This window comes from Lytechinus pictus, chromosome 13 (assembly GCF_037042905.1).
Source record: "Lytechinus pictus isolate F3 Inbred chromosome 13, Lp3.0, whole genome shotgun sequence".
Taxonomy (NCBI): Eukaryota; Metazoa; Echinodermata; class Echinoidea; order Temnopleuroida; family Toxopneustidae; genus Lytechinus; species Lytechinus pictus.
The window spans coordinates 20450468-20467500 of NC_087257.1; the positions used below are offsets into that span (position 1 = coordinate 20450468).

Consider the following 17033-nt stretch of genomic DNA (forward strand, 5'->3'; position numbering starts at 1 on the left):
TACATCTTACTCTGTCTCTCTTTATCTGTTTCATTCTATCTTACTCTTGCACTCTCCTTTCTTAATTGCTCTTTCTTTCTCTCTCACCCCCTATCTGTCAATCTTATCATTTTTTTCTCTCTTCATCCCACCCTTAACCAGAGCTTTATAGAGACCATAAATCGGCCCTAAATTTACAGCTTATTACTCCCATCAAACTATTCTTAATACCTGACAGTTTTTATCGACATAATGGAGCAAAAAAATTGAAAAATATATGTGTAATTTCTATTATCTTGGTATTTTTATTTAATAATGAATAAATGATCTATATTCATAGCTGTCCTAATGTGATTAGGCACAAAATAGTTAAAATGATAGGAAAATATCTGCATTGATCAGTATGAATCATAACTAATGCGCCATTTTATGATTCATCAAAAAATTGTTTTACACAGGAATTCTTGAGACCTCCCTCTCCCCCCCCCCCCCCAATAAAAAATAAATAAAAATAATAAAATAAATATGTATATACATTTTTAATAATGAATTTTGAAAAATACTTTAAAAAATTATTTCAATATCTTGTTTTTAGCTAGTGAGTAGTCTCAAAGAAACAAACAAAACTAAGACACTCAGAATTGTTATCCTGATCAAGATAAATATGTAAGAAAGAGGCTGAAATAGACTTGTCCTATATGTCATGTGTCAAGATTATTGATCAAAAAAAATTTCTGTGGAGTATTTCCTGAAAGCTTGTCAGTGATTAATTTGCTCTAAGCCAATCAGAAGCAGGACTTTCGCTAGCTTTTAACAATAGTGAAAATGACTTTGCTTCATGGCATGCTCCCCTGGATCTCATGTATTAAATATACAATAGATCTCTGAGCCTGACAACAGCTAACAATTCCTTGTACTTTATAGTTGTAGACTGAAAGATGGTTTAGTAGTCATGAAAATCATGAATTTTGACATCTTCTCGTGAATAAAACAAAATTCCTTATAGGACAATAAAAGTGGTCACAAGAAATGGCACAGATTTCAAAGAATATACTGAAATTCATTGGACACAGTAACTAAAAGGTCACATAGAACATATAGACATATCTTCATTTTACATTGGTTATAACAGATGAGATCAATTAGTGATCGGTCAAAATGCCATCATGTGATCAGTGTTGAAATTTTGTTTCATTCCTACACCAGGGTTACGTAACACAAAGGTAGGCGATTAATCGTAGGCTTGAGTTTCCCCCATTAACTGTACAATGTAGTCAATGCAATCAATCATAAAAAAGTGTTCTCTGTGATTGCCAAGCTTTGTGTTATGGGCACCAGAACCATATTTCTTAAGGCCATCGCACACCTTATGACCCGACTGGTCTGCGACTGAGTGAGGGGAAATGCGACGTCACAGCTTTTGTCAGCTTGAGAGTTGCAAAGTCAGAGACAAATTGCAAGGAAAATTTTAAGGATTTGACATGTTGAATCCTTACAACTGGATCGCAAGCTCAGTCCATCATCCAACCAATCAGACAGCAGAGTTGCGACGAGTACATTATACGTAACGCGCATTCGCGTCATTTTCTCAGTTGCTATGGCAAAAAGCGCATGCGTGAGTCGCAGACAGCAGGGCAGTCGGATCGCAAAGTATGCGGTGTCGAGGCTTATGACTACCTTGCGATTCATCTCCCCTCACTCAGTTGCAGACTAGTCGTAGACCAGTCGTAGACCAGTCAGGTCGTAAGGTGTGCGGTGGCCTTAATACCCCAGTCATCGGATTCTGGCTTGCCTGTAATTGATATATGCAATTTCTACACTCCCTGGGGTGTATTCCAGCTCAAACCAGCAATCTCCAATTCAATTAAAGTTCTTCACTAATATGAACAGATTCTAAGGATCTTCATTTGTCTCTTTTTGACCTGTTTCTATTCTTGACGTTCTTCTCAGCGTAGTAATGATGACCAACCTTCTTGCTCTTCTGTGCTCTCTCGATGCTTCGCTTCTGTAGAGGAGTGAAATAAACAAAACATATTAGGGGAATGATTCATAAAGTTGTTTGTGAAGAAACAATTGACTTTACGGATGACCAAGCAAACGTAACCGCGTTATGGTATCAATTTCCCCCTCTCTACACAAAACTGATTTACCAATTTAGGCATATAATAAATTCTTACATGAAGCTGTATGCTTTATAACGTGTATTTTATGTATGAATGACTTGTGAACAGGTTTATAACGGTCAGCATTTTGGCCAAGTATCATGTATTGCTTTTATACTAATAAACCATTCATGAATGAACAAATTAATCAACTGAAATTAATTAAATAATCAATTAATTCATGTGAATAATAATCTTACCTGTTTGGATGTAAGTTTTTTCTTTCCTGTTTTTTCCTCTTCAAAGTATCTCTTTTTCTTTCTTCTCATATCACCCACATCATCTTCATCACTGCTCCCTAGAGGACAGTATGACCCGATCGGTTGAGGTTTCTTGGCTAAGAGAAACAAATAAAAGCAGATAGAGATCATCATGATCTGTACCAATGTCATCATCCCCTATCATCACAATTATCCCCATCAGTATCAACACCATCATCATCAACACTACCATCATCATCACTGTTATTGTCATCATCATTATCAACACCCATCATCATCATCAATATGACCACCGCATTCAGTATTATTTTTCGCTCTTTCTTTCTCCTCAAACCTCAAATCCCCAGCATCATCTTCATCACTGCTCCCAAGAAACAAATAAAGCAAACCATTTAGATCAAAATCATCCCCATCACCAACATTATCAACATCATAATCATTGTCACCATCATCATTATCACTATCAATCAACATCATCATTGTCACCATTGTCTTTGTCATCATCATCATCATCATCATCAGCAGCACCACCACCATCATCATCATCACCATTAACAATCATGGTCGTCGTTATCATCATCATCACCATTGCCTTCATAATCATAATCACGATTATCATCATTACCACCGCCCTAATATCACCATCGTTATCATTATCACAATCCTCACCATCGCCACAACCATCACCTTCATCATCATTTCATCCATTACACCTCTGCAGTTTTCACATTCTCATATTACCCAACATTTCCCTACCAAAAATACAATGCTACAGAGTATACAGTGATATTTCCAGCTCATTGTTCACCTAAATAACCCTTGTATATGTCTTACAAAAAAAAAGTGGTTTTCCCCACAACCCTCTCTTAAAGGGATGGTCCGGGCTGAAAATATCTATATCTTAATACATAGAGTAGCATTCACTGAGCAAAATGCCGAAAATTTCATCAATATCGGATAACAAATAATAAAGTTATTGAAGTTTAAAGTTTAGCAATATTTTGTGAAAACAGTCGTCATGAATATTCATTAGGTGGGCTGATGATGTTACATCTCCACTTTCCGTTTTCTTATTTATTACATAAAATCACCATTTTTTCATTATTTCATACTTGAGTGAATAATATGTCTCCCTTATAATGAAATAAGTTGCAGCAATAAATATCTAATGCACTAAATCAGTTGTCAATCCAATATTTCTAGTTCTTGGAGAAAAAAATTTGAAAAAAAATTATTTCATATAATAAAATACAAAAGAACAAGTGGAGATGTGACATCATCAGCCCACCTAATGAATATTCATGACGACTGTTTTCACAAAATATTGCTAAAATTTAAAATTCAATAACTTTGTTATTTGTTATCCGATTTTGATGAAATTTTCGGCATTTTGCTCAGTGAATTTTACTCTATTTATTAAGCTATACAGTGCGTCCCACAAAAAACGAAACCGAGATTTATCATAACTTAATCACAAATACAATAGACAAATGACCTACCATTGTAAAGCTTAGAATCTCTTCTTTTATCTTACATTACTTAGATTATTTCTCATTCACGCATGAGTGAGCGAAAACAATTTGAAGAGGGGATACCAAAAAGTCATTTGGCGGGCTGTATCTGGGTTTCAAAAAGAAAATCCCATTTTTAAAAAGTTCAATATCTGCTCTTTAATTTGATACCTCAATTGCAGAAAATGGTCAAGAAATAACAAAGTTCTGGTTATTTGAAATAAGGCTTGAATTTCAATAATTTCATAAAATTAAGAGGTTCTACAGGCTAGCGTTCAAACTCACTTGACACTCCGTTTTGTTGACGATCAGCCATGCATTAAGTCTTTTGTTAACCATGTGATAGCTTCTGTGGGAAACCGGTGAAAACACGTTTATTTCATGAAATTATGGAAATACAAGCATTGTTTCAAGGGAACATAACTTTTTTATTTCTTGACCATTTTTTGTAATTAAGGTATCAAATAAAAGAGCAGATATCGAACTTTTTAGGCATGTGATTTTCTTTTTGAAATTCAGATACCCCCCGCCAAATGAGTTTTTGGTATCCTTTCTTCACATTGTTTTTGCTCACTCATGCGTGAATGGGGAATAATCTAAGTAATGTCAGATGAAAGAAGAGATTCTAAGCTTTACATTGATAGGTCATTTGTGATTGTGATTAAGTTATGATAAATCATCGCTTAATCTCGGTTTCGTTTTTTCTGGGACGCACTGTACATACTTTCAGCCCGGACCATCCCTTTAAGGAACTTTAATCTGGTGGCCAGCGCATCTATTATGAGTGACATGACATTCGCTCCTCTGCTATTTGCTCCAGGCTTTACTTTATCAAAGATATATGGTTAGGGTTAAGTTTGCAATAGGGTTTATGTTCAGTTTATAGTAGGGCATAGTATTTAATCCATGGTTGAAGTTAGTCGTTCAATTAGTGTGTGGAATTTATAGCGGAGCAATTGTCACAAGAGCAAATGTCATGGAACTCCATTTAATATGAAATGGCTGAATTGCACTAAATTAAAGGTAGTTATCTGGATCATGGAAAACAATTGAAAATCTTACCTTTCTTCGGCTTGTTTTGATCCTCAATTTGTTCCATTTCACTTCTCTTTTTCAACATAGCTTCCCTTTTCTTTTCAATCTTCGCTTTGGCTAAGAGTTTCTTGTTCTTAGAGTTCAGGAAGACATTAGCACCGAATGAGATACCGGTCTTTGCATCCTCTTTTCTAGTCCTCTTAGATGACTGTTTCACAGGTGATGATGATGATGCAGCTTCATTTGAAGTTTCTTTCTTTCCTTCCTTCTGTCCATCTTCTATCACACTTTCTTCTAACTCTTCATCATCGTCTCTCTCCATGTCCTCATCATCATTCTCCATCTCATCTTCCTCCACTGGTTCCTGTCCTTCTGTTACTTCATTCTCCTCCTCGTCGATGTCCTCAGGTTTCAGGTCATCCCCGGCGAAGTTCGGTCCGATGTTGAGTTTGCTAAGGTCCTGTTTCACTCCTCGGATTTCGGCTCCCTTCTTCTTTTTAGAGCTGGCATCCTCCTTAGCAACTGTTTCCTTGGCAACTGTTTCCTTGTTTTTCTTGGCTTGATTAGTCTTATTTGTATCATCCTTGGGATCCTATAAGAAAGATATCAATCAAATTAAGAATAAGCAATACTTTTTTTATTCAGTGTCTAATTCGGCGAATGTTATGCAATTGTTTTATCCATTCTTCCCCTCACCTTATTTGAAGTGATGAAGTCATTATATCCATTTCCTTCTGTGGCGAAATATTTACCAATATTTACCAATGAGGGCAAAAAAAGAAAACAATCAATTTTAGAAAATATAAATCTATCAGACACTGGTTGATTACAAAGATTTTGACACTGTGAATTCAATCACTATGGAAATCCATATATAGGGATGTGAGTGATCACAAATAAAGAGCTGAAAAAAATCTGAAGAGTGTCAAAAAAGCTGGAATCGAAAAAGATCGATACTTTTTGTACAGAGGAAATCTAAAATAAACTGAAATGAAGCTGGAAATCTAAAGCAGAATTAGCCAAAATCATCTAAAAATCTGAACTCTCACACCCCTGTGTATAATAGAATTAAATCCTTATTTAGGTGCTCCCTATAGAAATAAATGAATAACTCAACTCACAAACATTCTTTGCTGGGTTTGGTCAATATTTGGCCACAGGAAAGGGATATAATGACTTTATCACTTCAAAAAAGGTGAGTGGAAGATTACATAAAACAATTGCATGACATTTAGTGGTAGTAAAAATGATTATATTCTATTTGACTGAAAAGACCTGATAATGGAGAAGGAATCTACTCACCTGTTCACAATTTGGTGGTTTAACAAAGAAAGGTATTTTTCCTCGAAGCCAGTCATTCAGGACCATCTTGGCTACAGTGCTCACATCAGGCTCACCACCCTATATCAGACAAACAAGGAATAATCAGATACATATAACGTGGGGAAGGTTTACCACCACATGTATTATGAAGAAGGGAAAGGAAGTATAGCCAGAAAATTGAAATGGAAAGACGAGAAAGGGTGAAAAGAGGAAATTAGAGGTATTCTTTTCTTGAAAGTGAGTATTTCCTTTCCCTTCTTCATATTACACATGGTGAACCGTAAACCTTCTCCAAGTTATAAAACTCCACCATGCAAACCTACAAAGATCATTAGATACATACACATATTGTCACTGGAAGTTAACCCATTTCATATTTGTATTTCACTTTTTTGATACTTCCCATGCATATGTACTTCATTGATCACATAAATATCTGGATATCACTTTTATGACCTAAATAACTTATTTCCATACAGTTGCAATTTATTTTCATTAGTAAATTGGGAATAATTTTTGTATTCACCAGAGCGCTCAAAAACCTGAATTTTGGGCATATTTTTGTGTACGCCCTCTATTGGTGGAAAGTAGTATGGCAAGAAAATTTTCATTTTTCAATCTCTATTTTTAATTAAGAAAAAATAATTTAAAGAATCAAATTTACTTAAGATCCAAGTTATAAGATCAATAGCTGTAATGAAAACTGACAGTGTAAAAAAAATAAGCATTTGTCCCAAAGAAAAAGAGAAAATGAGCCAAACATTGCCAACCTTATTTTGCCACACATGGAGATGTAACAAGAAACAAGTATATATCATAACCTTGTTCAATGAATGAGTGATCCATACCTTGTTAAGCTTCCCAGTGCGTTGAGCTAGTTTCTCTAGGAAATCAATATAATCCACCCATTCTGTGATGCGGTAGGTCTTCTGAACGTAGTCTGGTTTAACCCGTCTCAAAACCTCAGCTATGTAGTCTTCAGGGCATTTCACATTCTCCACTCTTACCTGTACAAGTATAAAAAAAAACAAGAATATTTGTGGTTACCTCTCTTTGTACTTACACAAGCATTGCTTTATTTTAGACAGCATCAATTAGGTTTCATAAACTTTGAATGCGGCTTGCGTGTTGGTGAAGAGAAAAATGTGATAAATTGTCAACTTTCCCATCAACACATGGCGGTGTTGCGGTTTGCACTGCTTTTACAACATGGTTTTCACCTCGATTCCTCTCAGGTATTAAAGCGCAAGCCCTCTTTAGTTCGGGGTAAGCGCTGAATCGGCTTTAAATCCAAGCTGATCACACAATTCCAATATGGCATCATTACGATTAGATGTTAAAATCGATGTTATAAACTTATAAAGATGATTGCGACATTGTTGACTTTGAATTTGAGAATCTGTATGGTACAGAATCATTCCTCGTTCCTATACTCACTACTCCCTTGAGAACAATCTCTGTCTCTGTCTCTCCAGATGGGTACACCACACCAGGGCAATCTATCAGGAATATTCTTCTCATCAATGTGATATACTGCCACACCTGTCAATAGAACAAGAAATCAATGATTAAAGAATCTGCTGCATTGACACTAGGTACATAAAACCACCCACACCAAAAACCAACAATAAGTTAACAGGAAAGTTTTTCTGTAAATAGCCCAAATAGTAATTTGATCTTCAAAAAATAAAAAGTACAACAAAACTATTTTATCTGAAAGTGTAATTCTTCTTCTTCTTCTTCATACTGTCAAAATTTTAAGTTGTAAGGTTAGTTAAAAATGAGATATAAGAGTTTAATTGACACTATTTTTTTCCAGACTGCTTGGAAGTTTCATTGAAATTGCAAACACTATGGAACACACTTTGGCACACACTGTGGGACAAACACACTATGAACACACAGAACACACTGCAAACACAATGAAAACACTCTGTGAACACACTATGAACACAATATGAAGACACTGTGAACACACTTTAAAGACACTATGAAGACACTATAAACACACTATGAGGACACTATGAACACACTATGAACACACTGTGAACACACTATAAACACAGTATGAAGAACACACTGCAAACACAATGAAAACACTCTGTGAACACACTGTGAACACACTATGAACACAATATGAAGACACTGTGAACACACTTTAAAGACACTATGAAGACACTATAAACACACTATGAGGACACTATGGACACACTGTGAACACATTATAAACACAGTATGACCACACTGTGAACACGCTATAAACACAGTATGAACACACTGTGAACACACTATGAAGACACTATGAAAACACTATGAACACACTATAAACACACTATGAACACACTATAACCACACTATAAAGACACTATGAAAACACTGTGAACACACTGTGAACACACTATGAAGACACTATAAACACACTATGAACAAACTATACACACACTATGAACACATTGTGAACACACTATGAAGACACTATGAAAACACTGTGAACACCAGGTGAACACTCATTTCGACACTGCAATCTTTCCAGCCGGGGAGAATAAACATTGCAATCGCTCACCTTAGTTTCTCCTGCGATTGGTGCAACATTGCAGACCTTCTTATTCCTGAGTGTATTGATGATAGAACTCTTACCAACGTTAGGATACCCAATAAAGCCAATACTGATCTGTTTCTTGTCAATGTGAAGCTAGGGATAAAAACAATCAATACGAACATTAGAATGGCCAGGGCCCCGTGATATAAATGCTTAGCAATTACAATAGTAGAGTACATATACATGTAATGTATCATGGTATTGGTGAGATCAGGGGTAAGGTGTGCAATGAGTATCAAACAATGAGATTCCGCATTAAAAAAATCTTAATGTTGGCAGCTAGGTATGACTTGAAGTCATTCTGATGTCCATGTGAAACATCACCCCATGCAATGTTTCCCATTCCTTTCTTCATTTGACTTGTATACATCTATTTCTTGTTTAATGATGAAATATTTCAAAAATCACTTTTGCAGCAAATCAGGGGGGTCAAAAATATTATCCAACATTGTAATTTGGGGGTAAAACTGAATTCCATTTTATATGATATGATACAAGAAAATGTTTAAATAAGAAGCATGTTGCAATTGACTTTGCTTTTCTATTGGAGAATTTCCATTGCCTACAAACATGTTTTCTTTTCTACCGACCTGTCAGATAGATTGATCAATGCATTCTTATTTACTGGGTTGAAAGCCATAAATTGTATTTAAAGTATAATGCCACTGTTTGTTCTGTAGTTTCTCTTACTTTCAAATTTCCTATTATTCTACAAATCAGAAAAACTAGGAACTTGTGTCTCAGAGACAGAAAATTAATACCTTCTGATTTGCTGAAAAAGAGGAAAGTTTGAAGTAAGAGAGATAATTGAAAGAGTTGGATTTCCACTTAAAAAACTGGCATCCCTAAATCTTGATCATTATATCTCTGTCTTACGGATTCTGAGATTTTACATAGACATATCTTAATGATTAGAATCCTACCTTGCCAAACTGCCTTAGAAGCTGTATGAGGGCGCCCTTCCCAAATGGATTTCGCATGCTGGCATGGAAGGCTAATGTTGGATAATCATGCGACAAAATGGCTACCCATCGTTTCTACAAAAGATAAGATATAAAACAAATAAAGCACATACAAGTTTCTTAGATAGATAAGAAGTAGTCTTCCCTATTATCAGCCAGTATTTTCAGTCTACAAAAGATAAGATATAAAACAAATAAAGCACATCCAAGTTCTTAGATAAGAAATAATCTTCCCTATTATCAGCCAGAAATTTCAGTCTACAAAAGATAAGATATAAAATAAAGAAAGCACATACAAGTTTCTTAGATAAGAAATAATCTTCCCTATTATCAGCCAGTATTTTCAGTCTACAAAAGATAAGATATAAAATAAAGAAAGCACATACAAGTTTCTTAGATAGATAAGAAATAATCTTCCCTATTTTCAGCCAGAATTTTCTGTCTACAAACAAAGCACTTAAAGGGGAATCCAGCCTTGGCCATAAAATGTCGTGTTGGGAAGGAGAAAAATAAATTAAACAGAATGGTGAAAGTTTGAAAGAAATCGGACAAGCAATAAGAAAGTTATAGCTGCTTTAAAATTGAGATCACTAATACTATGTAGATTTCAAATTGGCAACTGGGTAAGTAAATTATGACAAGGGGCAAGGACAACTTTCCCATAGGCCATGTACTTTATTATCAGGGATTTGTGTACCCATTCCCCTGGGGCAGTAATCTAAGTATAATCCAGGTAGTATATTGTTTTATGTCCTCATGAAAGAAATATATAATTTGAAATAAAACTTTTGGGAAAAATGACATTTTAGCCATAATATGTATTGGAGTACATGGAAGAGTAGTCCTTGCCTTACATCACTATAACATCCCATATGCGGCCAATTTGAAGTCTCCATGGGTATAGTGATTACCAATATTTACAACTTTTAAAAATTCATAACTTTCTTGTTGTTTGTCCAATCTTGTTCAAACTTTCACCTATTAACTTGTCTGATTTTTCTTTTCCTTATAAAAACAAGTTTTTATTTGGGTTGGATTCCCCTTTAAATAGCTCACAAGTGGTGATAACAGAGGGTATAAACCAAGTGTAGATAATAATACTAGTGATAGAACAAAATATTACATACATAAAACTCAAAATAATGTCTATTATTTGTTATAAAAATAGAAATGTGATTGTTTTACTTTGTACACCACTACCATTCCTAATATTCATTCATGACCATCATCCATTCAGAAAGTAAAATTGAGATTTATTATCATTATTATTATCATACTGATATGGTTAGTATTCATCTATTGATGAAATGTCAAATTTCAGTCCACAATGATGTAAGCATGTTTCCATTGTTAATATTAACATGTGTTTGTGATGCAAGTTACAATAGTCCAACCAAGTGGTGATCATTGCTTACATTATGAGTCATTCCAAATCTCTCGTTTTGAACAAAATTTAGTACATTCCTATAACTCGAATAAAATTGTGAAAAAATAATAAATTTTCAATTCAGTTGCTTGTTGACAAGAGTTTCAAACTTCAAATATCAGATTTCAACAGAGCCTGGTGGCAGGGATGTAGCGCGTCACTATAAATCATTTTATGGTTCAAGTCGAGTCCAGCTAGTTGAGTCATGGAATACTGCTTGAGTCACTAGTACTGAAGAAATCCATCTGGGATCAATTGATAATGTGACTTAGCACGTAAGGAAGTATCACCAGTCATACTCAAGTTGTGCATCGCTTATAAATAGCTTTATGAAAGACAACTTTGGTCAGAATTCAGAGAAACTTACCGTAGCCCACGTTGGAACAAGATCCACTTTGTTGAGGACAAAAATGAGATGCTTGTGAGGTTTTTCTTTCTTGAGGTAGTTCTCAATGTACTTGGATCTAGTTCCCATTGGATCTCGGGCATCAAGGACTTGGACCAGAACATCAGAAGAATCTACCACCTAAAATAAAGGATTTATTTGTAGGATCTTATGGACTCTTTGATCCCCTATCAGGGAGTACAAATGAGCAAAACTAACAATGCTAGGCATTTGAGAATTCGGAACATTTAAGAAGGAATTCACCCTGATGACAAAGGTGTTTCAGTAAAAGAAAAAAAATAATAATATTGAAGGTTTAACCCTAAATATATATTGGGCTATTTTGACGCCTAAGACTGGGGGGGCTGATTCAGCCCCCCCCCCCCTTATGATCTCGGCCGTCGATCGCGACAAAAAGTGGCATGCGCATTACCCATGGCATAATCTACAACACTGAGTTTCAAATTTTGCGAAAAATCTCATTGCAAATTAATTATGCTAATTTATGCGTAAAATCAAAACTTTGCTCTAATTAATTAAATAATGCCCTAAAATGCTTCTTTTTTTTGTTCAAAGACTCTTTATAGGAATAGTAAAGTAAAGACAGATTTTTACTATGGACGCTAAGACAGGTTTGACTGTATTTCTTGATAGATGGCACTAAAAAATGTCTATTATTATCATTATCATTAATATCATCATCATTATTACCTTGTAAAGTTCATTCCATATTCTCTTAGACTGTCCCGCTGAGAATATCCAATCTTTGACTTCATCACGAACACCCTGGTCATCAAAGACCAGATCTTTGTCCTTCTCCACATCATACTTCTCACTGGATTCCTCAGCAGATTTCAACAAAGACTTAAACAAAAAGGAAAGAGATTGGGCTCCAACATTGTGACTTTATTACATCTTCCAATACTTGTATGGAACAACCCTAGGATCGGTGCATTATAATGCACTCCCCATGAAAGCTAAAGCACTTTAAAGGTTAGGCTGGCTCCACTAATGCAATTTATTACAATTATTTCCAATTTTTGTATTCAACAACTATTGGATCAGTGAATTATACCGCAAATTATAATTAACTCCCCATGAAAGCTAGGGTATATTTATTTTTAAATATTTAGCTAGTTCCACTGACGAACATTAGTTCCAATTCTTATATCAAACAACTTTAGGGTCAGCGTATCCTCATGAAAAGCTGGAGATACAATCTTACCTCTACATCAGCAACTTTCATGTTGACCCTCTTTCGTTGTTTTTTGGGGCCGAATGTAGATCCAAAGCTTTCGGTATCCAATAGGTGAACACGATTGTACTGTACATGGATTAGCAACAAAAAGAGACGATGAGAAATTACATCGATTGAATCTTATACCATTGGTAAGTGGGTAATTCATTTATTCTTTTACTCACTAATTATTCATCCACTCACACATTGACTTACTCATTAATTAATCATTCATTCAATCACTCATCTTTTCATTAATCCTTTACTCACTCATTCGCTAACTCATTCACTCACCGATACACACACTCACTCAATCACCTTGTTTACTTATTCATCTACTCACTAACCCCCTCAATCACTCCTAAGACTCACTACCTCAATCACTCATAAGACTCACTTAGTTACTCATTCATCCACAGACTCACCCACTTGCTCAAATTCATTCACTCACTCATTCATTACTTATTCATTCACTCAATCACTCGAAGACTCACTCATAAATACACTCATAGAATAGCTCGCTTACTTACTTCACTCACTCACTCACTCACTTACTTATTTCCTCCTTCAATCACTCACTTATTCACTCATTCTTTCACAGACTCACTCACTCAATCTTTACTTAATCATCCACTCACTCAATAATATAATCACTCATTTACTTTACCATTTCTCTCACTCAGCATTGCAATGCTCACCTTCGCCTTTTCTTGTAATAGAGTAATGGGTAGCTTGGTCTGTTTCATGACCACCTGATATGGATCTTTGATAACCTTCCCAAGCTCCTCCTGAAAGGTCTGCAAAGCATTCTGGGATACCACTCTCGTATTGCCTAATGTCACATTATAACAAGTAATAAATACAAGATAATAAACATCACAGAAATGAGTAAATCACAAAAAATCTAAGCTCTCGATACAAACATATAAGATTTCCTTGCTGCATTCAACAATTACCCTTGTATACTATTTTATATCTATTCTGGTCGAAACACCACCCATGAACAAAATAAAATAAATCATCTCTATAGTCTGTATTGAATGTATATTGCATATTCTGGGTTGCTATTAAACACTTTGCCACTTCCATTATTTCACCCTCAAATAGTCCTGATCAGAAAAGAGCAGACCTGGAAATACAAATTGTGTTCATGATTGCGGAAACAGTCTGCACTAGTTTTTACAAGTGCAGCGAGAAAACAGTCTAAAATATTTTAATAGTAACCACTATCAGATCAATTGCAAACAGCAGACCAAGTCTTTATAAACCAACAGACTTACCAAACCATTTTCTATTAGGCTCTACTCGGGCAACTGTACCAGACTTCAACTGAGATTGGAACGGAGCTGCTTGCACAATTTTACCCTTCCGATTTCTGAAAAAGAAAGGGGTATTTATTGCTTTAATCTTTACAATGAGCATTTTAACCAGTGTGTAAAACTGGTAAGACTTTTAATGTTACATCCCAATACTACCCTTTCTGGCAATTCGTTTTCATCTTTCAATAAAGTATTATTTCGAGCAGTTTCTTATAATTTTGCAGAAACCACATGTTAAAATCATTATGACTGTTCAAAGTTGTTTTCATTACACAAAAAAAGCATGTCCATGATAGGGCAATAAAAAATTATATACAACTTTTTAACTTCATCCTTTCATGATAATATTCAAATATTTAATGGATCAGAATAGGATACTAGAAATATTGCCCCTGCCACCCAAGACATACCAAGTCTCACGCTTTAGGTACGAGACTCTTGCCTTTGGGACTCCTGCTATTCCCCAAATGTCTTCCTCACGCCTAGATCACAGCTTATCCCCAAATACACAATCTCACTCATAACTAGTCTTTGAATCTCTGCCACCATCTCCCACTCCCTCCCTTTCCTTCCCCCCTCCATTAACAAAATCAAAACAATATGCACCTTTTTGGTTTTCCTTTACGATACATCTCCAATCTCTTAATTGTAGAACGGTCCCTCATGTTGCTTCCACCTGCTCCTTTGCCTCGATCTAATATACAGGAGAAAAATGAAGAAGATTCACTGATTAGATAACTTAGATGAATTTTTTGCAAAAGGAATGCATTCATCTCATGCCATAGGAAGGACTACTTTAACAGATCTATAATAGACCAGTTCGTAGTTTCTCATGGACAATTTGCGGTCAAATGACCTTTCATTTCTTTCATTATGATAGGCAGATTTAAAAGCAAAATATTACGTAAGCTTGCCTTACATAGCAGGATGAAGAAATTGAATAGACCAGGTGACTAGAATAGCACACCAATGAACACTTTATGAAGGTATTTGTTGCATTCCTACTTTGAATGCATATCATAGCATGTTGCACAATGTACTTGGCAAACTGTGAAAACCAGTCGTTCGTGGACGCGTTGTTGTTTTTTGTGGATGTAAATGAAAACCACAATTCAAAAGAATATATGAATAATCAAGACATCAAAGTTGGTGCTTATCTCATTAGATTTTAAACCACCATGTCACTTTAGTACAAATGACCTTCCTCTGATCATGCGTAGAATCTTTTGATCATGCGCAGAAAGGAACTACGAACTGGCTTATTGCACAGAATGGCTTGAATTCATTGCGATAAAATTTAAAAATTCTGTGTGTTGTTCAGTGAAACTCACGTCTGTCTCCTGATGACGGACAGTCGACCTGCCTGAAATGTCAAGTCTACTTTCCTGCTCTTGCTTCTGCTCCATTCGCCGACTCAAGCCAGCCTTCTCTCACCTTCTCAAGCCTCCTACTCAAGCCTGCCTACTTCTCAGCTTTCCACTCCTTCTGGTTTACAGTCCTTTTAAGGACTACACTCATTTAAAAAAGAACAATCTACCTACAAACCTCCACTTTCTCGCCTTTCCATTTCACCATCATTTCTATCCACTTTTCTTATCTCAGTCCCTCCTGGGGGGTGTTTCACAAAGATTTAAGTACGACTTGATATCAGCCCTTCCATTGTGACTCGCGTGACATTTAAACACAAAATTTGACATTTACACAAAATTTCAACTTCTAAAAGGTTAATCACTTGAAAATCATATATTGCAGACTTGTTTTTCCTATTTATTTTTAATAATGAAAGTATTGATAATTCACATTGTCCAACAAAAATTTTGAATTTACAGTCGCTTTTGTAGGACATACTTTAATATGTTTGTTGTGACTTGCGTGACGCGACACTATTGAAGATTCCTGACCTTAGCCTAGCTACTGTATTTGTCTATAATTTTGTCAGAAGATACTCACCAGATTTTGATAAAATTTTCTGGAGAGTATTTTGAAACATCTCGAAATATTATGTTAAAAATTCATTAACGCCTGACTTTTTTGTTTCGAGTCAATTGCCATTTGAAAATGTAACTCGCTCGACACAGGAGTGTCATTTGCATGACAAGTATCATTTTGGACTATTAAGGGTGTGTTTATGCTTCCATTGAGGAGACAGAATAAGCGTTTTTAAACGTTTTTTCAGAACACAGATCGTAAACATGGTTCTGGGAATACTATTTTTGCTTCATTTTTCAGAGGCGAAATCGCAATCTGCAGCTGGCTTCACATCGTAATTTTCGTTGAGTGAAAAGTGAGGTCAAACTGGGCACGCCTTTTTTGAAAGTTTTTTTTCCCCCCGAGTGTTGTTATGGTCGACTAATATTTTAACTTTGAAAAATTACCAATACAAAATGGGCCTAGGCTCCTACATAAGAAAATAAGTCCATCAATTTGTTTATTGGCTGTGATGTCTCCTCATCATAACTCATGACTCACGTTTCATTTTTTTTTTAATCCCTCAACATTCATCGCAATAGTAATACTTGTACTTGATTTAATATTCACACATACAAATGTATATTAGTCATTATTAAAACCAGGGAGTTGAGAGGTAATTCTGTGACGGAAACTCCCAACCGTGCAACTGTATTTGCCCGCAGATTTTAATTTCATCTCACCGGAAAATTACCAAATGACGTCATTTAAACACGTTTACAATCGTGTTCCTGTTTATACTTCCCCAGCTCAGAAACCCTGATTCTGGTCAATCGACATTTAGAAAAGTTTACGATCGGCGTTCTGAAACGTCTTATTTCTTGATTCTTATTTCGAATTCAATTCAGGCTGTTTGGCTGTCAATTGTCAGACTCGGAGTCGGAGTCGGAATTAAAAAAAAAAAAT

General features: G+C 35.4%; 1 protein-coding gene across 2 annotated transcripts in view; it reads right to left on the bottom strand.

Moving 5' to 3' along the window:
• Nucleotides 1–261: 261 nt before the first annotated feature.
• LOC135156368 (nucleolar GTP-binding protein 2-like) overlaps nt 262–17033 on the bottom strand; it is a 17062-nt gene continuing 290 nt past the window's right edge. Inside the window, exons 2-16 of one of the 2 annotated variants that reach the window (XR_010295493.1) lie at nt 14766–14853; nt 14121–14215; nt 13539–13672; nt 12829–12927; nt 12315–12467; nt 11586–11744; nt 9754–9867; nt 8795–8923; nt 7669–7773; nt 7080–7238; nt 6211–6309; nt 4936–5500; nt 2342–2478; nt 1713–1984; nt 262–1368 (exon numbers count right to left, since the gene is read on the bottom strand). Coding sequence is in view for 1 of the 2 variants with exons in the window: in XM_064108681.1 (XP_063964751.1) it covers nt 1883–1984; nt 2342–2478; nt 4936–5500; nt 6211–6309; nt 7080–7238; nt 7669–7773; nt 8795–8923; nt 9754–9867; nt 11586–11744; nt 12315–12467; nt 12829–12927; nt 13539–13672; nt 14121–14215; nt 14766–14853 (2138 nt within the window). In the remaining variant the exon portion in view is untranslated. Of the gene's footprint in view, nt 1985–2341; nt 2479–4935; nt 5501–6210; nt 6310–7079; nt 7239–7668; nt 7774–8794; nt 8924–9753; nt 9868–11585; nt 11745–12314; nt 12468–12828; nt 12928–13538; nt 13673–14120; nt 14216–14765; nt 14854–17033 lie in introns of both variants that reach the window. The other variant, XM_064108681.1, reaches the window with a different exon arrangement.